General features: G+C 42.0%; 4 protein-coding genes across 7 annotated transcripts; 3 read left to right on the top strand and 1 right to left on the bottom strand.

Moving 5' to 3' along the window:
- On the top strand, positions 8,676–11,308 carry LOC8066948 (proactivator polypeptide-like 1). Its single transcript, XM_002442743.2, has 6 exons — positions 8,676–8,933; positions 9,246–9,404; positions 9,873–10,081; positions 10,286–10,483; positions 10,568–10,627; positions 10,865–11,308. Exons 2-6 carry the CDS (start codon positions 9,287–9,289, stop codon positions 11,021–11,023), a joined length of 744 nt encoding a protein of 247 aa, XP_002442788.1. The 5' UTR covers positions 8,676–8,933; positions 9,246–9,286; the 3' UTR covers positions 11,024–11,308.
- Positions 11,470–18,664, top strand: LOC8066947. Its single transcript, XM_002442742.2, has 14 exons — positions 11,470–11,800; positions 11,891–12,055; positions 14,626–14,727; positions 14,930–15,016; positions 15,106–15,174; positions 15,274–15,370; positions 15,457–15,562; positions 15,888–16,095; positions 16,207–16,320; positions 16,482–16,613; positions 17,011–17,091; positions 17,586–17,702; positions 18,096–18,195; positions 18,300–18,664. The coding sequence occupies exons 1-13, from the start codon at positions 11,534–11,536 to the stop codon at positions 18,189–18,191; spliced, it is 1,641 nt and encodes a 546-aa protein (XP_002442787.2). The 5' UTR covers positions 11,470–11,533; the 3' UTR covers positions 18,192–18,195; positions 18,300–18,664.
- LOC8074869 (translation initiation factor IF-2) lies at positions 18,817–20,425 on the top strand. Its single transcript, XM_002442741.2, has 2 exons — positions 18,817–19,686; positions 19,793–20,425. Exons 1-2 carry the CDS (start codon positions 18,972–18,974, stop codon positions 19,867–19,869), a joined length of 792 nt encoding a protein of 263 aa, XP_002442786.2. The 5' UTR covers positions 18,817–18,971; the 3' UTR covers positions 19,870–20,425.
- Positions 21,291–24,369, bottom strand: LOC8066946 (phosphoglucan phosphatase LSF2, chloroplastic). Of its 4 annotated transcripts, none has more exons than XM_002441771.2 (5): positions 23,755–24,369; positions 22,472–22,677; positions 22,127–22,297; positions 21,811–22,048; positions 21,291–21,740 (listed from the first exon to the last, which is right to left on the bottom strand). In XM_002441771.2, exons 1-4 carry the CDS (start codon positions 24,014–24,016, stop codon positions 21,845–21,847), a joined length of 843 nt encoding a protein of 280 aa, XP_002441816.1. In that variant the 5' UTR covers positions 24,017–24,369; the 3' UTR covers positions 21,291–21,740; positions 21,811–21,844. The 4 variants fall into 4 exon arrangements, with proteins under 4 accessions (XP_002441816.1, XP_021302397.1, XP_021302399.1 ...); XM_021446722.1 differs by having other exon boundaries at positions 21,291–21,735; XM_021446724.1 differs by having other exon boundaries at positions 21,291–21,697.

Genomic DNA, 24,513 nt, shown 5'->3' with positions numbered 1-24,513 from the left:
TGTGTGTTTGAAGAAAACCATAAGCAAGGATTATTATGAAGAGGCTAAGAAAAAAAAGGAGGTATGAGGAAAAACAAACTCCTCTATGTCTGTTTACATCAAGCTAAGGACATGAAGTCAGTCTCTATTGTGCTTAGTCTTATTGTTTCCTTGAGACCTCCTTCGGCCCTGGAAGCTGAAGCCTTTCTTTTTCTCTTTCAGCGGATTATGAATGGTGCTTGCATAAAACACTAGCCAAAGAGGGGTTTGAATAGGCTACTAGTGTGGGCACACACATAGTTGAATGTAGAGTTACGTATTAATACTGCACGATTGTCTTGTGGTGGGGGTGGTGTGGTGTTGTTGTGGTTGCGTGTGGGTTCATTTGTCTTCGGGTGGGTTTGTGTGCATGTGTGTGTTGTGTGCATGCACGTGCACAAATGGGACATCGCAATTTGAGCAAAAGAGTTGTGAATTCTCTCATGGCAACCAAATGAAAAACTACCAAATATGAAGAATAATATCATAAGCCGAGTTGATATATGGATCATTCTCCTACTTTCAACTTTTTTGAGCCCAAGGAGGTCAATGTTTTCACTATAATGAAGAAAAGAAAGGAAAAAGAAGACTTTTTCAGAACAAGCAATAACGGTTAAGCATGTCTTCTAATAGCAAATTCCTATTTTAATTGAGTCTTCTGGGGTAGAATTTTCTAGGTTCAACAATAAAACTTTTACACATATTTTTAGTAACCAAGTTGAAAATTTTGAAGGTACTAGAATCTTATCAATGAAAACCCTCACAAATAGAGGAGAATGCTAAGATTATTTATATTGATACGGATCAACCTGCTGCAGAACTAAAGATCCCCTCCAAGAACATTCCAACACCCTTCATGAGAACATTTTTTTAGAAGGCTTAAAATTTTGTAAGCACAAGAAGTCATCACATCACATCTGTACACATATGGTGTTTGGCACACAACAGAAACTATTGCTCGGTGGAGGTAGGAAAGACTTTGTGATTTTCCATAAAATACACAGAAAAATAGTATATCTAGATAAAGAAACAAACAATTTTGTCACTACTACACAAATCTTATTGGAGGCGAATGTTTCAGGTTAATGGAGATGGGCAACGCAACCACCTCAATTGTAAGGTCTATGTTAGACCTGCAATGGCGGTTGCTTTTTCCGCCTCGGTTAATCGATTTACAGAGGCGGATTTGCCTTCCTACGTATATAATTTCATGATTAAAAAAATCCCACCTAGCCCACTGCCTAGATCCACCCCCTTACGCACCACCAAGAGCCGTTACCCGCCCTTGCACCGCCAGAGCCACCACAGTCAAGATCGTCATCCCCACGCGCGTCGAATGTGTCCCAACTGCTGGATCCAGCTTCCTGCGCATGCCATGTTGGATCCACTCGATCTTGGTCAGATCCATGCCCTCGCCATTGCTCATGCTGGATCCACACACCTGCAGCCACCGGGAGCCGAATCTACTCGGTGGTTACCAAATCCATTCCACTGCTGCTGCTCATGCAGGATCCATGCACCCGCAACCACTAGTGGCTAAATCCACTCGGTGGTAGCCGGATCTGCGCCCTTGTTGCTGCAGGCGACTGGATGCATGCCCCTGCTGCCGCCTTCGATGGCTGGTTGGAGGCTGGATCCGATTTGGAGAGTGAGAGGGAGGGGAGCACCGCACGAGGGGGAGAGGGAGGGTCAGGCACTCGATTGAGAGAGGGAGAGACTGAGAGAGATTGAGAGGAAACCTTAACAGCTGCTCTTATACAGGCCCGATAGAAGCCCGATTTGGGCTTTGGCTCGGGCCTTGTTTAGTTCACCCTGAAAACCAAAAAGTTTTCAAGATTTCCCGTCACATCGAATCTTGTGTCATATGCATGAAACATTAAATATAGACGAAAACAAAAACTAATTACACAGTTTAGCTGTAAATCACGAGACGAGTCTTTTGATCATAGTTAGTCCATAATTGAATAATATTTATCACAAACAAACGAAAGTGCTACAGTACCGAAAACTTTTCACTTTTCGGAACTAAACAAGGCCTCGGCCTTGGACATGTTTAACAGAAGAGGTCCGCTAGAGGCGGATGCCTTAAAAGGCCTGCCTTAGTAAAACGATTTTAGGTGGTGATTGTTTTTGACCGCCACCTTAAATTGATTTTAGGAAGCAGACAATCACCGTCTCTGTAAATAAAATATCCGGTAAAGGCCATTGGTTGGGGGGCTCCTACCCAGGGTTCAAATCCTGGGTGCGGCACTTTATTCTGGATTTATTCCAGAATTTTCCGGCGCTATGCATTAAGTGGTAGGCGACGTGCCCGTCGACAGCGAGGCGCCTGTGGTGACTTCGTGAACTTCAAGATTTGCTGGCTCAGTCCTTCGAAGGTGCTCATAGGGGTAGGGTTTGCGTACGTGTGTTCATAGGGGTGAGTGTGCGTGCGTGTTGAGTGTCTGCGTTGTACTGTGTAATCTCAAAAAAAAAATCCGCCTCCGTAAATGTATTTTATGAGACGGTTAATCGTGACTGCCTCCATAAGTAAAATGTTTGCCTCCGAAAGTCCTTAGGCATTTTTTGAGGCGGTTGGATTTTGTAACCATCTCCGTTAATGTTTGGGCAGTGCCTCGCAAATATTTTTGTATTAGTGTGTGTTTGAAGAAAACCGTAAGCAAGGGTTATTATCAAGAGGCTAAGAAAAAGTATAGGGGTTAGGAGGAAGAAGATACACCTCTATGTCTATTTACATCAATCTAAGGACATGGGGTTAGTCTCTATTGTGCTTCCCCTTTTTCTTTCCTTCAGACCTCCTTCGGCCCTAGAAACTGAAGAGTTTCTTTTCTTCTTCAGCGGATTGTGAATGATGGTGCTTGCAAAAAAACACTAGCCAAAGAGGGGTTTAAATAGGCTAATAGTGCAGGCACACACAATTGAATGTAAAGTTACATATTAATATTGCATGAGTGTAGTGTGGTGGGGGTGGCGTGGTGTGGTTGTGGTTGTGTGTGGGTTTGTGTGTCTACGGGTGGGTTTACGTGCATGGGTGTGTTTTGTGCACGCACCTGCACAAATGGGACATCATAATTTGAGCAAAGGAGTTGTCACTCATGGCAACTAAATAAAAGAAATACCAAATATGGAGAAGAATATCATAAGCCAAGTTGATATATGGATCACTCTCCTACTTCCAACTTTTGTCAGCCCAAGGAGGACAATATTTTCACTATGTTGAAGAAAAGAAAGAAAAACAGGGACTTTTTCAGAACAAGCAGTAATGGTTAAGCATGTCTTAATAACAAATACTTATCTTAGTTGAGTCTTCTGGGGTAGAATGTTCTAGGTTGAACCATAAAACTTTTACAAATATTTTTAGGATCCAAGTTGGAAATTTTGAAGGTGCTAGAATCTTATCTAGAATGAAAACCCTCACAAATAGGGGAGAACGCTAAGGTTATTTACACTAATACGGGTGAACCTGCTGGAGCACCAAAGATCTCCTCCTAGAACGTTCCAACACCTTGCATGAGAACATTTTGTTAGAAGGCTTGAAATTTTGTATGAAAAAGAAGTGGTCACGTCACATCTATACACATACGGTGTTGACGACACATAACAATATTAATTGCTTGGTGGAGGTAGGAAAGACTTTGTGGTTTTCTATAAAATATACATAAAAAATAATATATCTAGAGAGAAACCACATTGGTGTTTGAAGGAAACCATAACAAGAATTATTATCAAGCAGAGGCATGGTTGTGTTGTGGTTGTGGTTGTCTGTGGGTTCGTGTGTTTGCAGATGGGTGTGCTTGCATGGGTGTGTTGTGTGCACGCACGTGCACAAATGGTAGACCGTCCTTTCCTGCCTTAGGGTCATTTCACTGAATAGAAGTACTCATAGGCATCGAATCCATCAAAGCACATTGGTTGTTCTTGCCTTGCAAGAACCTAGACAAAACAACAATGAAATGAATTCAAGTTTTTTTATTTTACTTTGTCATGTGGGGTGAATTTAAGAATTATAGGATAAGAACAATTACTGGTACTACTACATGAAAGTACCATGCTATTAGAAAGAAGAGAGAGAGAGAGGTTTTAGGATTCTTGACAAAGAATTAGCATTGCTTGTAAAATACATTGAGAAATAGCTAGTGGAGTAAAAGCAAATCCTTGTATGAAACCTTAGTTAAAATCCCCTTTTATTTCAAAACCTAGTTAGTCCAAAAGCCCTCCCAAAAATCTGAACCCAAATAAGTCATTCTAGTTATGTCGGTCATCAAACGTACCGAGATGACAATCAATGTGTACATACCATCATCACATTGTCTCCACCTAATTCCTCCTTGTTTTATTCCAAATCACACCAGCCCAATGACTGGGTTCCTCCTCCCTTGATGCTAGTGCACTAGCCTAGCACATCGACGCCAGCGAGCCTCCTCGTATATGCCAAATCACCTATGCTCGACACCAATGGCCCTCCTCTACCCATAATGCCTCCTCCCCGTCTGACCCTTTCTCTACTATTTGTTCCAAGGTCGATGCCTCGATCCACATTGGGGAGGCTAAGTTAGACTGGATCCACAAATTGATTTCTTCTCATTGTAGATTAATTAATTTCTTGTTCTCAAGTTTAGATAGTTTTTGATCCATCCAATGCTATGGAATTGAGGTTGAGTTATTCTTGATCAGCATGTGCTGGTCTATTTGGACTATGTGTAATGATATGACCTTCAGGAATATCTCTCACTCGGTGCAAAAGAGTTTGATTTGATCTATGGCTAGAAGCTTTTGTATAAATTTTATGATTTTCTTGCTGACCTTTTTTAGGGGGTCTAAAAACCCCTCCTGTTCCCTAAAAAAATCCAAAACTATTCTCAGCTTTTGTGGAGTGACTACCTATCTTGTACCACATGGAGAGCCAATAGGGAGTGGTCCTGTAGAATACCACATGGAGAACCAATTGCATGTTGAGAATGGCTATCCATAGAGTTATCCATGAGGAGTTTACTCCTAGCGATGGCATCCTTGTGAGGGGTTCCAACTAGGACTAGGGGGGAAAGCGAGCTCCCTATTATACACTATCTCATGAAATCATTTATGTAATAACATAGCTTCTATGGAAAGAAAGAAACATGAAGTTACCCATGACATCCCGAAGCTCCTGGCGGTCATCAAACTGGAAGCAAACTACTGGCAACAAACTAGTGCCACCAAGCAAGCACCTGAGTTGTTTACTTTGCAAGTAGGCGCAGCTCTTGAGTTGGAGCGTGGAGTTCTGGGGAATGTTTCTCTTTATGCGCATTTCAAAAAAGGCGTTGTATTCAACTATTTTGCACTCAATCATTGAGAAGAATTACCCTCTCTTCTGCATGAAAATAAGCATTCAATATTGTTGACAACCAAAAATGTCTATTGTGTGATTATGACTTTGTGCAGAAACCAGAACTTCTAACCCCCTACCGCAACTTCCAGAAAGTTCTGGCTTTGCGTGAGAATCAGAACTCCTAACCCCTATCAGAAACTTCTGATTTTCGCAGTCCGAATCAGGGGAGTCCAAACTCGATCCCAACTCTTCCAAACTTGTGAAACTTAGAAAATAAGTCTTAAAGAGGTTTTCTTCTAGGATAAGACCATCCCTCTCTATATATATGAGAGGATCATGGCCGATTGAGAGTGAAAAACACAACAATTTCAAATGATCGGCCATTGAATTGAGCCCTTACTCTGTCGTCGTGTGACACACGAGTCACTCGAGCCAGAAATCAAACTTTGGCTACTCTGTTTTCCATTAAAGTGAGAAGTAGGTTAACCAAGGTCACTCCTTTAAGTGCGAAACTAGTTTGCACCACATTGAGTCTAACAGTGTGAAAATTGTTTACACCACTTTCTCATGAGAGGTACAATCTCAAAATTTTCAAATTTATCGTTCATTAATTTTTCATTTGTGGTTTAATTTGTGCAATTTCAAAGAGGTGCAATCGATCAGTATTAGTTGAAAGCAATTTTATTTATGAAAACATAGAGGAAGAATTCAAAATCAAAATGTCTCACGAGGAGCTGGGATCTTTCTGTTGACACATTCGATATTTTTTTATTTGACAAAAATCACAATTGACAATTTGCCATTGAATCCCTAATCAATTGACAACAGTCTAAAACGGCACAGTATCAAAAACAAATGCTAATTAGAGAATACTCCGTACGTTGCTGTAACATTTCATTAAAAATATTTTGTATGCGATAGCTTGCACGGTACAACAGAATTTTCTTAAGAAAATTTTATTACAAAAGAAATCAAAGAAACAAAATGTTTTTTTCTCACATGTCTAACCATTATAGGCTGAAAGAAGGGACGACGCTGGCTGGTATGGACTTGTGGAGAAAACAATGCTCACTCGCCGAGAGGATTTGTGTGCGTAGCTGCTTGTAATTGGTAATTAAAACGACAAAGTGAGGCAGCAGCAATTTGCCAACCAGCTGATTCCATCACCATTTCACTATCCAAACAGCAGCAGTACAGCTGCCGCCTTTTATCAACAGGATATTGCACTACCACAGAATCTTTAAAAAAAACTAAGGCTCGATTAGATCTTTGAAATTGAATTCATTCTATTAGTTATAATTTAGACACATCTTAATTAAATTAGTATGTTTTTATATGAAATATATTTACGTATTATTGTTAGCCATATAAGTGAAGTACTTATTACATTGTATTTCTACTATAGGGAAGTGAGTTGGAGAGCGTGCTATAAGTTAGAGAGTAAAAACATAGCATGGTGATCTATAAAAACTAATTTCCATCTGCCTTATGAATTTGAGATATACTTATGTGAACTTGGAAAGTTATGAAATGTCAAATTACAAGCTAAATGTCCTAATCCATTAAGTAGATTCTAATTTCTCCAAAATGAAAGGATCCAAACGACCCCAATAATATTAAATATTAGAGAAGAGTGTTGCATCATTGCTTTAGGGCGTGTTTGGTTCTCTTCCTAGGCCAGCCAGGCCTGCACCAGCCGCATCCTAGGAGCCTGATTGAGGGGGATGCAGGTAACCAAACACGCCCTTAGCCTTCAACTCTGGGCGCACTTCCCTTGCCTGCTTGCCGTCGCCGAGGAAAGCATGGCAATGGCAAGACGCTGCCGCGGACACACCCGAGAGGCCGACACACAAGGTCGTCGCTACTACGACTCCTTCCGCCTCCACGCCTCATGTTGCTGCCGCACGCTCTCCAACTCATACGGGTAGCCCTTCTAGTGGGCGGAGGTGTTGGAAATAATTAGCTATTTAGTGATGAATATAAATTAATCCTAGTACTAAGAAAAAGAACAATAACACTTATTAAAGGTGTGCGATTCAACATAATTAAACCTAACTCAAATACATATTCTAGTGGATGAGCACTATGATATGGGACAAACTCAAAAACACTAATACTAGTAACAGGACACACCGGAATAAATGATAGAGAAGGTATAGACATTTTTTTATTGTGGGGTTATCGACACTAGAAATAGCGTAAAAGTAGACAAAGTACATACCATCGATGGATACTCGCAAACACTAGCGTAGAGAAAGAAGACGTTCGCGAGCAGTCGTGACGTTACTTTCCCAAAACCCAATACAACCCCTACCCCATGCAGGGACACGAGAGGATGTAGGCTTCAAAGACCTACTCTTCCGACGCCAATGACATGTCGACGGCACGATGGGCAAGACCGAGGCGGCACAACAATGTGGCACGAGTAGATGAATTGTGTGTTGTGAGGACATAGTCTCATCCCAATATATACACACACATCATAGTTATAATAATAATAATTAGTAGCTGTGTAATTACAACATTTGACCTACCGATGATAGCAATTATTACTAATATGAGAATAATTGCTTACCAACTGACATAAATAATTGTTAGCGACGTTTGAGAATGGAGAGCCGGCGTCGCATGAGGTGTAAACACAAACGGAAGGGACAGTTCAGCTGCAACTACACATGAACTTATGGTTGTGCGGCCATTTATATGACGTGATTTAAAGAGAAACTAGCAAAATAAGTGAATGAGAATCTCCTATTCCGTTACAGAAGATTACATGAATATAGAGTTTATTACACTAGTGTAGTAGCACAGTAGTAGAAGTACCGATTGGTCGGTGATTTCTTCATTTTCCGAATCGAGATTTTTACGCTATTCCTCTTAGGCCCTGTTTAGTTCCTCACCTAAAATTTTTTCATCCATCCTATCGAATCTTTGAACACATGTATAGAATATTAAATGTAGATAAAAAAATAAACTAATTACACAGTTTGGTTGAAAATCGCGAGACGAATCTTTTAAGTCTAGTTAGTCCATGATTAGCCTTAAGTGCTACAGTAACCCACATGTACTAATGATAGATTAATTATATTTAATAGATTTGTATTGTAGTTTTCAGACGAGGTATGTAATTTATTTTTTTATTAGTTTCTAAACACCCCTTCCGACATATCCGATGTGACATCCAAAATTTTTTCATCTCCAATCTAAACAGGCGCAAGGACAGAAAATATCAAAATATTACAGAGTTTGAAAGGGACCTACAGATTTTATTTTATTTTTTTATTTTCTTGGAACGGCGAGATAGTTTAGCTGGAGAAGAAGATATTGGGTTGTCCGGTGGGCTGGACATATTGGGCCGGACCGGGCCTGTACCCTCTGTTTCTTGGCTTGCCAAACGACCTCAACGGAACGGAACTGGAATCCCGTACGCAACCGCAACAACCAACCGGAGCCGACAGGGACAGGAAATCGCCACCTCCCCCACCGCGGCGCCGCCGCTCGCCCGCCGCCCATATTAACAACCCCAAGTTCTTGTCTTGTTCCGCCCTCGTCCGGGATCGCTGCTCCTCGAATCGATTCGATTGGTTGATTTCGTTTCGACCTTCAGGTGAGGCGACCTTTCCTCTTCATCAAATCGCTGCTTTTTTTTCCCCACCCAGTCCGTAATCTGCTATCTCGCCGACGATTTTTGGGGTTCTTCCCCATTGGTCGATCTGTTGTTTGGTTGATTTTGCCTCTCCGTTCCCCCGCCCGATCGCCCTCGCCGATCGGCTTCCCACTCGATCTCTCGCCGGGGTTGGTTTCCCTTGTTCTGCTGGATCTGGAAGCGGGGGGCTGCCCTTCGGTTCCTGGCTAACCGAAATTTACTGGATTTTTTGAAGCGCTGTACCGTATGTGATGTATTTTCTTCCCATGGCAGGTTGACAAGGAAACCATCGCGAATTCATCACACAATTTCAGATGGGTTCCAAAGCGCCTTTATGTCTCACGCTCCTCTTGCTGCTGCTCGTCGCTGCCTGCGGACCTGCTGCAGAGGCCAGGCGTCTTGTACTACCTGCTGCGCAGGCCAACGATGCTGGTAACAGACTTTGGCATCCTTATATGTTATGCTCTCACTCGGGGACTCCATATCAGCACCGTTGACTTATACTCACTTAGTATGCTGCAAAACTATAATCACCGTTGGCCGCACTCTTTATTACTGTTATTTCATAGATAGATAGAAAATATCATCATGTCATGGTTTGCTTATGTACAGTTGTACATCTCCTTTACCGCAAAGGTGCAGCAGTTGGATGTCTAGATATTTAGGGTACTTAACATGGTTACTAAATAAGTTGAAATTGAGCATGTTTTATTTTCTGATCCTCCTATGCCAGTTGCTAGGGTAGCATATATATACTACATAACATAACATAACATAGGCACATCATGGCATCCATCCAAGTCAACCTATCAAACACCCCTTATTAGTAGCGCTGCATCTTTTGCCTCCAGATTGGATGCCCAAGTTATTGCTTTCTCACTTTTTCTTCATCTTGCGCAGTTGAACTCCCAGATCATGGCTCAACCTTGAAGGAACAAATTTCTTCAATGAAGACTCCTGTCCATCTCAAGAGTAGCGGCCAAATATGCTTAGCCTGTGAGAACTTCATGAGCGAAGCTGTCAATTATCTCAGTGAGAAACAGACACAAGATAAGGTCATGGAATTCCTTCATGACGCTTGCTCTAAGTCATTCTCCTTTGAAGAGAAGGTGATCATCTCTGAACATATTTTGTTTATTCTTACAACTAGATGTGTGTGTATTGAAAATTAAAATACTGCCGTGGTTGCAAGATATTAAATGCATACACGTTTGATTTCCATACTACACACCATGCTGGGAAGGTGCTCCCTAAAATGAAATACTATTGTAGGTTTATTGGAATTTTCTCTGACAACTTCCCTATCTCTGCAGTGTGTTGAATTGATGGACTCTTATGCAACACTCCTTTTTGCCAAGATTACAGAGATCGAACCAGAAGCGTTCTGCAAACAGTATGGCCTGTGCAGGAACACAGCTCTTTTCTCTGGTGTGAGAAGTAACAGCACATGTGTGTTTTGCCACCATCTGCTTGATGAAATTATGTCCAAACTGAAAGATCCAGATGCGGAGGTAATAGCTTCGTGCCATTTACGTATTCCCTACCATGAGTTGCCATTCTGTGTCTGACATTTTCCACTTGATTGTTGTCTGCAGATTGAGATAATTGAGATTCTTATCAAGGAGTGCAATAAGATTGAAGGTCACGTCCAGCAGGTAAGTTATTTGGCTCATTGATGTGAAGACTTTTGACCCCACAACTCAGTATATGTAGGATTTTTTCACTTCCCTGTCAGAATAAACAATCCGAATGTCTTGCAGTAATGCTAAGTTTAAAAACAAAAAACAAAAACAAAAACAGAGGTGTACATGAACAACTTATATTAGGAATCATTTTCTGCTTGCTCAGTTGGTTTGTGATGGCATGCGCTAATCTTGTTTTCTTGCTGGCAGTGCAAGAGACTGGTCCTGCAATACATTCCCCTCATCCTGGTGAACGGTGAGAAGTTCCTCGAGAAGAATGATGTCTGCGCGCTCGTCCAGGCGTGTCCAGCCAGCCAGAAGAAGACCTTCAGCTCAGTCTTGCAGGGAGCGTTGCTGAGTGACGCTTGAATTGAAGATTGGAGAACACGCGAAGCGTTTAGCAGTGGTTGGAAATAGTGTGTCCATCCAAGTGCCGTGTTGTACATATATATATTATTGTCATATATAAATGCATGATGAAGGACGTGTCTTGTGCCCTGCATTCTTTTCGTCTTGTATCATAATAATCACATCGTCTTAAAGTAAATTTTTATGGACATCCAGAGGAATGAAGGGGGGAAATATTTGTATCATAAACACATTGCCTTGAGCTACGGATGCAGTCAATCAATTTATATCCAGAAAATTTCAGCACTGTTGGCATGTAAACTGCAGATGCTGCAGTATTCTCCGAGTATTTTGTTTGCATCAAAGGTTAAGATTTCAGAGTGCGAACGAGAAATTTCAGAGTACTTCGAGAGATTTTAGAAACAGCAGAAACTTCCATCAAAACAGCACGATTCATTTCATTCAGTGGTGCTTCGATCAACGAAAGCATTGCTACGAAAATGATGTACTAATCATGCAGTTCCACTTTTGATGAGATTGAAATTTTTGCTCATTTTTTTGGGCATAAACAATTGGATCTTCCAGACTCCCCAAGCACATAGCCGGCCGATGCAGGAGTCCTACGGACTGCGGATGCGGAAGAGTAGAGTCAACCCAAGCCGTCCGGAGAGGAGCAAGGGAATGGCGACGCCTCGCCGGCTCATCCGGGAGCGCGCCGAGGCGGCGGTGGCTTCTCTCGTGGCAGTCCGCCCCCACGAGATCCCCCCGTTGATGAGCGCGGCCGCCACCTTCTTCTTCGTAAGCCAACCTTCGATCCATCTCTCGCCGTTGATGAAGGCTGCAAGGTTACTATACGCCGTCTGAATTCTTTGTGTGGGAGAGACGCAGATCCTGAGCGCCTACTTCGTGGTGCTGCCGCTGCGGGACGAGGGCGCCATCTCCCTGGGGCTCGACACCCTCCCGGGCCTCTTCGCCGGCTCCCTCCTCCTCACCGTCGTCGCTGCCCCCATCGCCTCCCTCGCCTTCTCCCTCCCCTCCATACCCAAACCTAAGGTTCGTCTGTCCGTGCCACCTTCCTTCCCACACTTGCGTGTGCATCCATTAGTTTGGGGAATCATAAAATTAACTAGAAAAGATTGCGGCGTTGCCGCATATGGCCAGTGAACATGCAGTATTATAGATGGTCCTTGTTTTATGTACAAATAAAAATCATGTCAAAACATTATTTTTTTTACTTGGATCAATGATACAATATAAATATGGGACTATCATATACTCTGGACTTAGTGAATGCAAGGGCATGATAAAACTATTCATATTAATTAAGTAAAGGAAGGTGGAACAGTATGTTTTTCTACTGCCATCCTAGGGTTAGAAATTTTTTGGTCAAATGGACTTGGATAGAGTGGAACAACAGTATTATTATTGGTCTTGCTTGTCCTCTCTTCATGGCTGACCAAACCTGATAAAGTTTTATTGGCATATTAATACACTCTTCGCAATTGTATGAATATGAATATTGAAAATTACATTTGGTGAATATATTTATTGGATACTAATTTACATATGACAAAGCTTCAATATGAATACTTTAGAGCCCAATTAAGGAGCATAAGTCATAATTTACCTTCAAATTGTGCTACATGCTTATTGAAGCTTTTCTCTCCCCATCTCCTACCTTCATTTTTGTTTTTTTAATCACTTCCGGCTGGGCCATGTAAACGCGGTTAAACCCTTTGAATTATATGATGCTTGGTAAAAGAAACTTCAGCCATTTCGGCTCAATCACATTGATTGACCTAGTTTGCAACAAAACAAATTCAATTTTGAAAACTACTTTAAGTTACTAGTAAAATAGAGGAGAATTGGTGCTGGAGCCCATGTTCCATCAGGTCATCACAGTAGCACGTAAAAGGCTGAGCCAAACTCCATCCGCAGCAGACACTGCACTGCTGCACATAACAGACAGCACTACCACCGCAGCAGCTAGTAGCATCTTCCCCTTTCCCAAACAGGATGCCATTTCCCCCCTCCCTTCTCATCCATAGAAAGGGGAGCAATAGCAGATCCATTTCGCTTCTCCATAGAGCAGGTCGCTCGTAGATGCTTCCTCTTCGTCCAAATTAGCAAGCAACAAGCACAACCAGCAGGCCATTGCTCCCTCCTCCCCCTCAACTCTCCGTGTTTTCATGGCAATAGCAGAGCAGCAGCACCATGGCAGCAGCAGTAAGCTGCAGGGCAGATGGTCTCTTATCTGCGGCAGTGCTTGGGCTTGGCCTCGAACAAGCAGAGGCGGAGGCTGTGCCGTGGCGGAAGAGGTGCCGACTTCCTCATCCACCAGCGAGCTTCGTCCAGTGGCCGGTGTGGGGTGAATGCAGGTTGAGATTGTTTCTCCAACTTGGCCGAGGTACGGTGGCCGGAGGGCTCGGCAATGCGGAGGGGATGACATCAGCTTCTGGATGATTCCAGTACATCCAAATCTATGTGTAACGGGCAGGGCACGGGCAGACGCCCGATCCACTACTATGCTTTAATGGGCGGGGAGCCCAAAGGCCCGATCCACTGCCCTGGTATGTTTTTAATAGGCGGGAGGCCCGATCCACTGCTCGGGTTTGGCTTGACATGTTAAAGGTCCGATCCGACGGTTGATAATGGATGTTATGGGGATCCAATGGCTAGCGGGTTCGCGGGCGACGTGGCCATATCCATTAGCCCGCTTTTGGTGCATGAATCATATATAGAGATTACCCCGGTGATGAATTGATAATGTGGGTCTGTACTGGTCAGCTGGTCCCTATATAATGCGTTTGTTAATCCTATAGAAATCAAGCAATGGCCCCATTGGTACAATAGAGATGAGCACAATGCAATTGATGGCTGGCTCCACCATCCTGGTCCGGTTCAATCATTTCCCCCACGATTGATTCGTGGTATCCTGTTTCATGTACACAAATTAGGAATTTTTTTTATTGTTTTAGGTTCTAAAGATGCAATCTTTGTCTTTGTTATATGTTGCAAGATGTAGGTGGACTCCTTACAGCACCTGGCCCTCCTTTTTCTGTAGGATTCTTTCATTATTTGTGTGCTTTTGTGCATTGCTGTTAAAGGTGACACTGGAACACTGACTTATTTGCTGCACTTGCTGTTTAAGTATAAAAATAGTGAAGTTAGTTGAATGATCATGGCCAGTTTCCCTTAAAAGATTTTCCACCTTTAGTATTGATTTAGCTGGTTTTTTCATTTTTAGTGAACTTCCCATTTTCAGAATGCAGATAGTCTTGTAGAACTATTTACATATTAGAAATTAGGCCTTGTTTAGTTCCTAAAATTTTTTGGTTTTGGGGTACTGTAGTATTTTCGTTTTTATTTGGCAATTATTGTCCAATCATGGATTAACTAGGCTCAAAAGATTCATCCCGCGATTTACAGGCAAACTATGTAATTAGTTTTTGTTTTTGACTATATTTAATGCTTCATGCATATGCCGCAAGATCCGATGTGATTGGTAATCTTGAAAAGTTTTTGGTTTTTGGGTTGAACTAAACAATGTCTTACATGACAATTATTTCTTTTACAAGAAATAAGAATACAAGTTAATGTTATCATGTATATATCTTTTTCAGGCTTTGGTGATGATACACAGGTTTTTCAGCATATCTCTTCTTGCATTTTTTGTGCTTTGGTATACCTCTACACCAGGGCAGTCCGGATCTGGTACCTCTCAGGTAATAGATGCTGATGAAAGTTTGCTGTCCATATCCATCAATATTACCCCATTTCCTTTCAATCTCTGAAAAACTGTCCAGGAGTAATTTCTTTCATTTCACCACTTCCTATGTGTGTCAAATTTTCTTTTATTGGAATCTTGAGCAACAATTCCTGACACAAAAAAGCTGTTGTCCTTTGTTCTCTTGTCCAATGTTCAAGTCAAGTGAAGGAGGTTCAGATAAACCTGCAGGATGGAGAAATCAGAGCTGGTTCTACATAGTTGTGAGAATAAGTTTGTTCCTTTGGGTATGTCCTTTCCTAATAATGACGTGATGCTCTTCATATTTTCAATACTCAAGATGATAATTGATTTGAATAACTCGCTTCATCTGAAGGTTGCTTTGCTAAATCTCATTACAATATCGTCAACTTGGGCAAGGGTAATTGATGTCATGGACAGTGAGGTACCATTTACTATTGCGCCAATAATAATGTAGTTCTTATTACTTTGCCTGTTCAACCCTTTTCGTGTTCTTCAGTTTCTTATTTCTCTTTTAGTTCAGTCAGGTTCAAGATTATTTGGTTTTATTGGGGCTGGTGCTACGCTAGGGCAACTTTTTGGTTCATTGTTTGCTGCAAGTATGGCATGGCTAGGACCATGTATGTATCATTCTCTCGAGTAAATTAATGAGTTAGTTTCTAATGTTTCATGGAATGCGACTTCACATCTCCCAATTGTTCTTCAGTTCTGCTTCTATTTTCTTCACTCTTGATGGAACTTGCTGCTCTGTCATCAAAAGGAATTTGTATTGATGATGGAAATTATGCTTCGACTGAATTATGTCAAACAGGGTATGAAATCCTTTTGGACACTAAAATTACATGTTATCCATTCATCTCCCTGATAAGTTTGACCTCAGAAATCTGTATGTTTTATAGAAAACATTTCTGGGTCGATTTCCATTATAAAACTTTGAGCTGCAAACATTTTCCTTCTATTCATGATCAACTATATCTTTGTGACAATCTATTCGAAAATCTGTATTACAGACCTCTATTAGAAAAGTCAGCTTTTGCAATAACTATATAGGCTTCACTGATGATTTTATTTTATCTTTTGCTGCTTCCCATATTCGTGGGTTGCATCTAAGACATTCCAATCTATTGCTAACTGCAGGGCAGGACAATCTCCTAATACCGTGGCTGATGATGAAATGTCTTCACTGGTCACTTCACCTAGATCAGCTACCCAATCTCAAAAATCCAAATCTGAATTTTTCATAATGTTTGAAGGTTTCTGGCTGATCTTGCGATCACCCTACCTTATATACATATCTCTGTTTCTTTGGTTAAGTGCAGTTGTCTCATCTGTATTTTACTTTCAGGTATGGTTATTCTGTATATGTGTATTGCCATGCATCATTGAGCTTGTTTCTTTATTGCATGTCATAATCATAATACAAATGAGCCAATTACCTTTTCTCCATGATTTTCAGAAAGTGACGATAGTTGCTACTACAATATCAAGCCCAACGGCCAGAAGGAGAACATTTGCTCTGATAAACAGCTTTATAGCAGTTTTTATTCTTGCGGGACAGCTCACTTTGACGGTATTTTGCATCTATTGATTATTTTCAGTTCACTCTATTCCAGTAGCCCCAGTACCTTATGATAAATCAAACCAAAAGTGAAACTGATGAAGCCTAGTCCTTTTGCAGACATTCTTTTTTTATTTAACTAATTATTGGTATGTTTTTGACAAATATTTCAGGGTCATATTCTTACAGTAGCTGGTATCACAGTTGCTATCTGTGCATCTCCCTTTATTGCTGCCTCAAATTTGGTTGCCCTTGCTGTATGGCCAACTTGGGTTGCCGTGGCTGTCACTGAAACAATTAGAAAGGTACCAATTTAATAGCTATTTTTTTGACAGGTAGATGCCAACATGCTAACCATGCAGCAAGATCAAACTACATTAAGGAAAGCAGAGTAGTCATTATCATCTAGTGGTGAATATGCATATTCTGAGAGGTTTCAAATCTTGTTTTTTTAATTTAGTTGGTAGTATTATATAGACATGATACAAAAGAGCTTGTGCATCTCACAAGTTGAGGCAGTAGCATTCTTGCTGCAACCAAATTTTTCATCTATTTATGCCAGTTTTGGTCACAAGAAAATAACAAATGTAGTTTAATAATAGGAGCCTGTTGTGTACCTCTATCCATTATTCTTCCTACTCCATCCTGTCATTTCTAAATTCAGCTATATTCAAGAATATAACTAACCTTGACTCTTTGCAGGTAACTACTTATGTTTTGACAAGACCTGGAAGGGAGTTATTGTTCACTGTTGTCTCACAGGATGAAAAATACAAAGCAAAGGTAAAAAGATGTTTCTTGGAACCTTCTAAGACCTTGATTATAGGAAACAAAAGGGTGATGAGTTGGTACTTGCAAAATGACCAGGCACTGTGATTAGCCCATCTTTCCTATTGTCATAACTTCTTTCACACACAAGATAATTATTCCATAATATTGTAAAAAAAATGGTAATGAAATCATAGCTTGGTGTGAAGTAATCATTCAGCATTGCAGCTTCATGACATCTACAGCTCTCTTAAGATAGAAAGCTAATTGTCTAAAAAAATGGAAGTTACTAAATAACAGTAATAAACTCAAAAGTCTGTTTTCAGATACATTAGACCTTTTAACTGGAAAGAGTCGGTTTTTGCGATTGCCTGCCTACCTTTTGACTTTTTGAGCATCAGATCATTTAACCACAGTTTTTCTCATATTGGTAAACCATGCAACATTGTTCTTGCTTTTTACCCATCTTGCCATAATTTAGAAGAAAATACATTTGACTTTTTATGTAGGTCTGTATTGATGTGATTGTCCAGAGGCTTGGTGATGCAACAGCCGCTGGAATTTACAGGTGGTTGTTCAGTAGCCTTGAGAAGAAGACATCCAAGGTCACCCTGTTTGCACTGCCGGTATGAATTGTATTGTGGTCAGTTGATTACTTTGTTTCTAGTGTGGTATGTGTTGTTTTATATTCAAATAGTGGCTCAGGGTGGTCCACGGGTCTTGCATCACTCGGAATGGCAAATGTAATGCCCCATACATCCGAGGAAATTTTATCGACATTATAATCCTAGCCCTAGTGCCATTCTGAGTGAGGAGGGGATTTGCACTCACAGTGCCTCCCTTCTATCCTTGTTATCACTTGCACAAAGTATCTTTATACATGTGAAACAAGCTAGTGCTGAACTAGATAACCTGAAAGTATTGATAAAGGTTGTCTGTGCCCAGCATGTTTTTTTTGTTTATTATGAGTTCTGGGAGGTAGCAATTAACAGTTTGCTGTATTTCTTTTCAAATGCCAGCTCTGCTTTGTGTGGCTTGTCATTGCATTTCATTTGGGCCGCCTCCAGACTAATCTTGCCAGGCTTCAGGCTGCTTCTGCCGCGTCCTATTCCTAAGCAGGTAAATATATGTAGGAACCAAAAAAATGGTGCCCCTTCATCTTTCATGTTCTTGTACTCACTGCAAAGTCAGAGTTGAGGGTTCTGAGTTTTGACTGAACACAGGGCTGCTGCGAGTGTCCTTGGAGATGCGCTTCCAGAATGTTTGAACAGACATGGCCAGAAGTTAGGTTGTCACCAATAGTTAGTTTACACATTCTGAAGGAATTTCAGGTTTAATTGATGGACAAACCTTCAGTATATAGTATCAACCATTACAGAAGAGTTTATTTAGCATACGAGAGGGGAGAAATAGTATAGATTAGAACAGTATACAAATTCAGTATTCGATCTCGATGTGCGCTGTAGGGAACTCTAGCATGTAATCTGTGAGTTATTATAATGATATAATGATGTAGTAGGGCCGGATTTGTTGGCCATTGCTCTGCCATTTGGAACTACTGTTGTCCTGACAGACATAGCCTTCTGCATTTCACCTACTTCCAACAGATCCCAGACTGCAAACACAGATTGTGCGAGGTGGTGGTACACCTGACCTTCTTCCATAATTTTTTCAGAAAAATGCCTGCTTTCTGCAACATGAACACTTCTTTATCGACAGTAGCAGTAGAACAATGTCTCACGTTCTTCGTGCTAACCGTATAAGAAATGACACACGAGTTGAACTATAAAGACGAGGCAGTGAATCATCCGATGGGCAAGCACAGACCTCTCTAGCCATCTAGCTGCATTTCATCCTGTGGTTGATCTGATCGATCTGTCACAGCAATCCATCCAATGCAAGCCATCATCATCAGTAGCAAGAAGGCAGCAGGAGGATCATCCATGGCGAAGTGCATTGCCACCGTGCTGGTCGCCGCCGCCGTGCTCACGTCAATGCAGCCATCAGTGGCGGCGAGCAACGCGCCGGACGCCGACGCGCTCCGGTTCCCCGGCCGCCCGGGCAGCAGGCCACGTAACCCGGTGTTCCCGGGGTATCCGAGAGCCAGACCGTCGCCGCCGGTGCCCAGCAGCTCCTCCCCTGTGGTGCCGTCACCCGTGCCCAGCGTGCCGTCGTCGTCGGCGCCAGTGTCGCCAGCGCCCTGCGTCAGGCCCGTGGTGCCGCAGCTGCCGGGCTTCCCCGGCCTGGGTGGCAGCGTGGGCGGCGGCGGCGGCGGCTCTGGCTCTGGCTCTGGCGGCTCCACGCCGTCGTCGCCGACCGACTGCGTGACCCCGCTGGCGGGGCTGATGACGTGCGGGACGTTCCTGACGGGGAGCGAGTCGGAGACGCCGACGCCGCAGAGCGAGTGCTGCGCGGGGCTCGGCGCGTTCCTCAACAGCTCCAGCTCCGGCGCGGCGGAGGGCGACGACCACACGCTCCGGTGCCTGTGCCCCGTCATCCTCGGCGACGTGAACAAGATGCTGCCCAAGCCCGTGGACCCCGTCCGCATGATGTACCTGCCCATCGCCTGCGGCGTCGTCCTGCCGCCACAGGTCCTCTACATATGCTTCAGTGAGTCGTCTTCCTCCCTTCCTCCTCCATCGATTCTTCCATGGACGAGCATTACGTAACTGACCCCCGTTGCATTGCATGATGATGCTGCCATGGATGGATGCAGCTGGGCAGCAGCAAAGCCCGCCACCCGTCGGCCGCATTCCTGACGTCTGGGAGAAGCCGAATTCAGGCAAGGAATAATCTGCTAGTTCTTCGTCAAGATTTAACAGCTTTGCTTTTTCAGTTCATGGTTCACATGATGTTGCTCATCGTGGAAGTAGTAGATGTCTGATGTTGTCTTCTCTTTTTCCATATATGCAGCAGCCTTGTCGCCTTGATGATGAGCAACTTGAATCTGAATGGAGGCCGGACAGGAATGGTTCAGTCAGAATCATATATTTAGTTCATATATAAGTACACAAGATCAAACTTACTAGCAGTTGCATGCATGCCTGCCTCTCAAGAACATGCATGCTTCCATACATATAGTTTAACACATATACATACATACATACATATACATGATAGTTTCAAGTTATCAGAAATTATATTAATAGGCCGTGGATGTACCTCGCACTTCAGAAATTTATTACCGTCTCATGTAAGACAATGCTCTGTTACACGGAAGAATATATTTATATAGTACGATATAATCTAGGTAATTGTATGTCTTTCAGCGTTTTGTTCCGATCGTCCGCAACTAAAGAACATTATGATCCAGTTATCTGAGAAAAGAAAACAAAAAAAAAGAAAAGAAAAGAAATTGCAGGAAACAAATTTCCTACTGGAATGGCAAATTCTTTGTCGATGCAACTTACTCCGTACTAATAGACACTCCTAATAACAGCAGCAAGATGCAAAATACATACATCTAAAAAAATTAAGAAGAAATGAAGATTCAGTCTGTTCCAAGGATCAATGAGTGATCATTCAAGCATAGCAGGCCTAAACATATGCAGAGTGCTTCAATTTTGGTGATGGTTGATGGCTACTTTCTGGGACATGCATAGTCAAAGACAGCCTTCTTCCTGTGCTAAACAAATCAAACCCTGGGGATCTGTTCAACTTGTTTCATTGTTCCTGCATGAGCTATCAAGAGTGAGAAGTGCATCCTCTGTTTGGGCAGCAACTGGCAAGTGATCATCCCCTGTTAAGTTTGAGCGCACGCAGACTGAGACGACATACGCACTCTGCATCTTCTTTATCTTGATTTCTCTGCAAATTTCCAGCTGCTTCCCCAAAAGCTGTGCAGATGTTTTCTGTTCATCTTTATTTTAGTTCCCTTTGCTTTTTTTCGAAATATAAACTGCATGTTTCATTCCTTCCCAGTTTTTTTTTTTTTGGTGTGTGTGGGGTGGGAGGGTGTGGACAGCCATCATACTATTATTACTAGCTGATTGGAGTTAGCATGATTGATAAAGGAACATCGCTTGGCACCAGGACAGAAATGTTGTTGGCACAGCGGCTGCTTACCTGTTCCCAACCTTCCAGGAATGGCAATTTCTTTGTAGACATAAGTTAAACCATATACTACAACAAACACACAGGGGGCATGCAGAGATAGTACTACGCAGCAAAGTAGAAAAGAAACAAAAAGAAAAAAGTGAACTGCACATGAAGAGTGGACTTGCCAAAGATATGGTAGATTTGTAATTTGGCCAAATCTTCAAATATTTTTTTACAGAAATGAATCAAGTGATGTTCCTAAAATGAATATTATACCGTGGCATACATCCACAGGTTTATTTACACAATAAACTTACAATTCGCTATTAACGGATGGGCATCCATTCGCAATCACCACAAAGGTGCAACTCAGAAGCTCATGTAAGGCCCTCTTTATTCCCTTCTTATTAGCTATTACAAACTACCCATCAACAAATACGACCTTGTATAAGCTTTATAGAGAGCATTTTGATCAAATCTCTTCATTTCAACATCTAATAATCAGGTGATGAAGCGCAGTCCTTGGAAAGCTAAGTTTCCCTTCTTGATGTGTGAAAGGAGTTGCACTTGCAAAGTTATGCTGCTAAGGATAATTGGATCTACCGTGAGTTCACTCTGCTCCTGTTCTGTAAGAAGGTATTATTATAGGGATGCAATATAGACTGTATGTGTAGTGTATTGGCAATGTACACTCACCTTAAAGTGGTTATTATTAATATTTTTCTTCTGCTCATGCTTCGCGAAGAGCACGCACCCGGTCCTGAATTAACTTCCTCTCCCAGTCCGCGATGCCCTCGAAAGCATGTTCTGGAAGATTCTCAAAAGGCTCTTTCGATGGATCATTCTTAGCTAGATCATAAGTTGCAGCACGGATAGCTCTCTTACTGGGTCCGCAGGGTCTTATGGTGGTTAGCTTCTTATAAGCTGTGTTAAGCTGCATGTAAAGGATAGATAAGCAGCAGCAGTTTTAGTCTTGTAGCACTCTGCAAATGATGATATGGAACAAACTTACATCCATATTCTCAAACCAAAACATGTAAGCAATTGCAACTGCAGGTGCTCTCCCAAGTCCAGCAGTGCAGTGGATGTAAACTCGCCCTTTGCGCTGCGATATAGCCCATTCTAGAGCCGAAACTGCTTTTGGCAATTGTGACCTCAATGAATCTGGATCAAAATCCACTGCCTGCAACCAAGCAACTGTAAGCATATAGAAGAGGCTAGGTGCTACTAGTATCAATAACTGAAATGCAGACCGAGCTAAGAGGAGCACTAATTAGTATTTTTTTAAAATTATCAGAAATTCAGAAGAAATCTAGGCATATAGAATTATACACACTCAATGGCATAAGAAGCTCACCGGTTTTCTGATGTGCTGAATGCCAAGTTCTTTGCACCTATTGAGAATGGACTGGAAATCAATGCCCCAATATTCGATGTCCTTGTCCTGCTGTAAACAAAGAATATAGGCTACTCGCTCTTCATCTTTCAAGTGATCGATATCTTCAGGCTTCTGAGGCTGTGAGCCAACAATCAAGCTCTCACTTATGACAGCATAGTTCATACCTATATTCCAAGTGTAATAATTAATCCTACTATTATTGCATCTAGTATAGCATCTTGTGGAGAAAAAACAACTTAAACCAAAGAAGGAGATGTAATTGACTCTGATAAAGGAGCCCCCAAATGTTCACAAAAAGTTGTTATCTTGCTACTATAAAGTGAGAGTTTCACAACAACTTACCTGTGATGTTAATATTTCAGAAAAGAAAAGATTTTGGTAAATGAGAAGTAGACTAACTTTTCTGAACTACTATAAACTTAATAAGAATAATGACTACCAATGTTCTTTGTAAGACAAACAGGTCTAGGAATTAGTCAAGCAAACTATCAACAATAACACATTAGACGATCAATTAACAACACTGCAAGATAAGTTCTTTCCTTCAAGTTGGCAATATTCTTCGTGTGTTCGGCAATACATAGGCAACAATTTGGTAATACAAAGCTCCCTAAATGCCAATGAAGCTTCTTTATGCACCTTGTTGTCTTTTTCTTTTGAACAAATCGGCACAAGAGTGTGCCTATTGCATTAAATAGAGAAGGGTGAGCATCTTGTTATCATGAATGAGCAATTCCTGATCATAGAATCTTCACATCAAGAAACAGGAAATCAATTCAAAAATTGCGCCAACAGCCACACTGATCACTGGAAAATGTGGACGAATAGTACAAAACATGAACAAATATCTACACAACCAAATATACATTTTACCACCAAAGCAACAAATTTTCATGATATACAAAGGCTCAAGTATCCAAAAGCCCTGTTAGCACGGCAATGACATCATCTCACAATATGCGGTCTTAAAATTAGCTACGACTGATCTCGAAAAGAATATCATATACATTAAACTTGACCAAGAAAATTGGAGGCTATGTACCAAAATCCTATCTTCAAGCAAATCCCTATGGACCACATTAATTGCGTGGCATCACTAAGATGACTTCTGAAATCCCTATGGATAAGTTACCAGCAGTCCAGCACACGTCAAGCTCCAGCCTTTACCCATTTTCCACATCTGTAGCAATCGACAAGGGGCTATCACAAGGAAAAGCAGTACTAATGGAACGAGTCAGTACCGAGATCGTGGTGGTATTCGTAGGGGTTACGCATCATCCGCTTCATGGCGGTGTTATAGTCCTCCATCCTCGTGCTCCCTTGGGCTCCGGCCGTGGACGAGGATCGACACAGGAAGACCCCAAGGCTCCTCCGGTGGCTCCTGCTGCCGCCGGGGCCGCATCTGACGGCGGCCATAGCTAGCCTCCTGCACTTACCGCCGATGTTGACGGTTGGGAGGCTGTAGGGGGTGGGGAGACGAGAGGTGTTCGCCATGGCCGCCATTGTTGCTGTTGCAGGATCTCAATGTCTGGTCCGCGTGGAGTGAGGAAACGGGGAAGAGTCGAGAAGAGAGGAAGGAGCTTGGGCCTCATCGCTTTCCCGTGAATGGACTGAATAGAAGCCCAGAACCAACGGCACACAGACGTTCTGAAAATTTATCCTGTCAAAAAATGTTTCATGTTTTATATAGAACTTTCATTCCTTTGCTTCCAAAGTGAATTTGTGAGGAAAAAAAGTGTGAAATGCAAAGTTATGTTGATTTAGATGAGAAATTCACTGGCAAATAATGGAAACAGTAATCGCCAATACTCTATAGGTTCACAAATCACAATCAGGGTTGTTTAAAACCCGCTTAGCTCTGCTCGAACCATGGAATTCGCGTCTCTTCATGTTTTACAAAGAAAAACTCTTCCTGATTTTAGATATCAATCCGTATTCGTGACTGGCTCATATACGTTATACGATGACTATAGGTAATGAGAAACATAAGTTATTAAAGT

This window comes from Sorghum bicolor, chromosome 8, assembly GCF_000003195.3.
Source record: "Sorghum bicolor cultivar BTx623 chromosome 8, Sorghum_bicolor_NCBIv3, whole genome shotgun sequence".
Classification (NCBI taxonomy): Eukaryota; Viridiplantae; Streptophyta; class Magnoliopsida; order Poales; family Poaceae; genus Sorghum; species Sorghum bicolor.
Note: the sequence above shows the minus strand (reverse complement) of the source record. Positions and strands in the feature narration are given on the sequence as shown.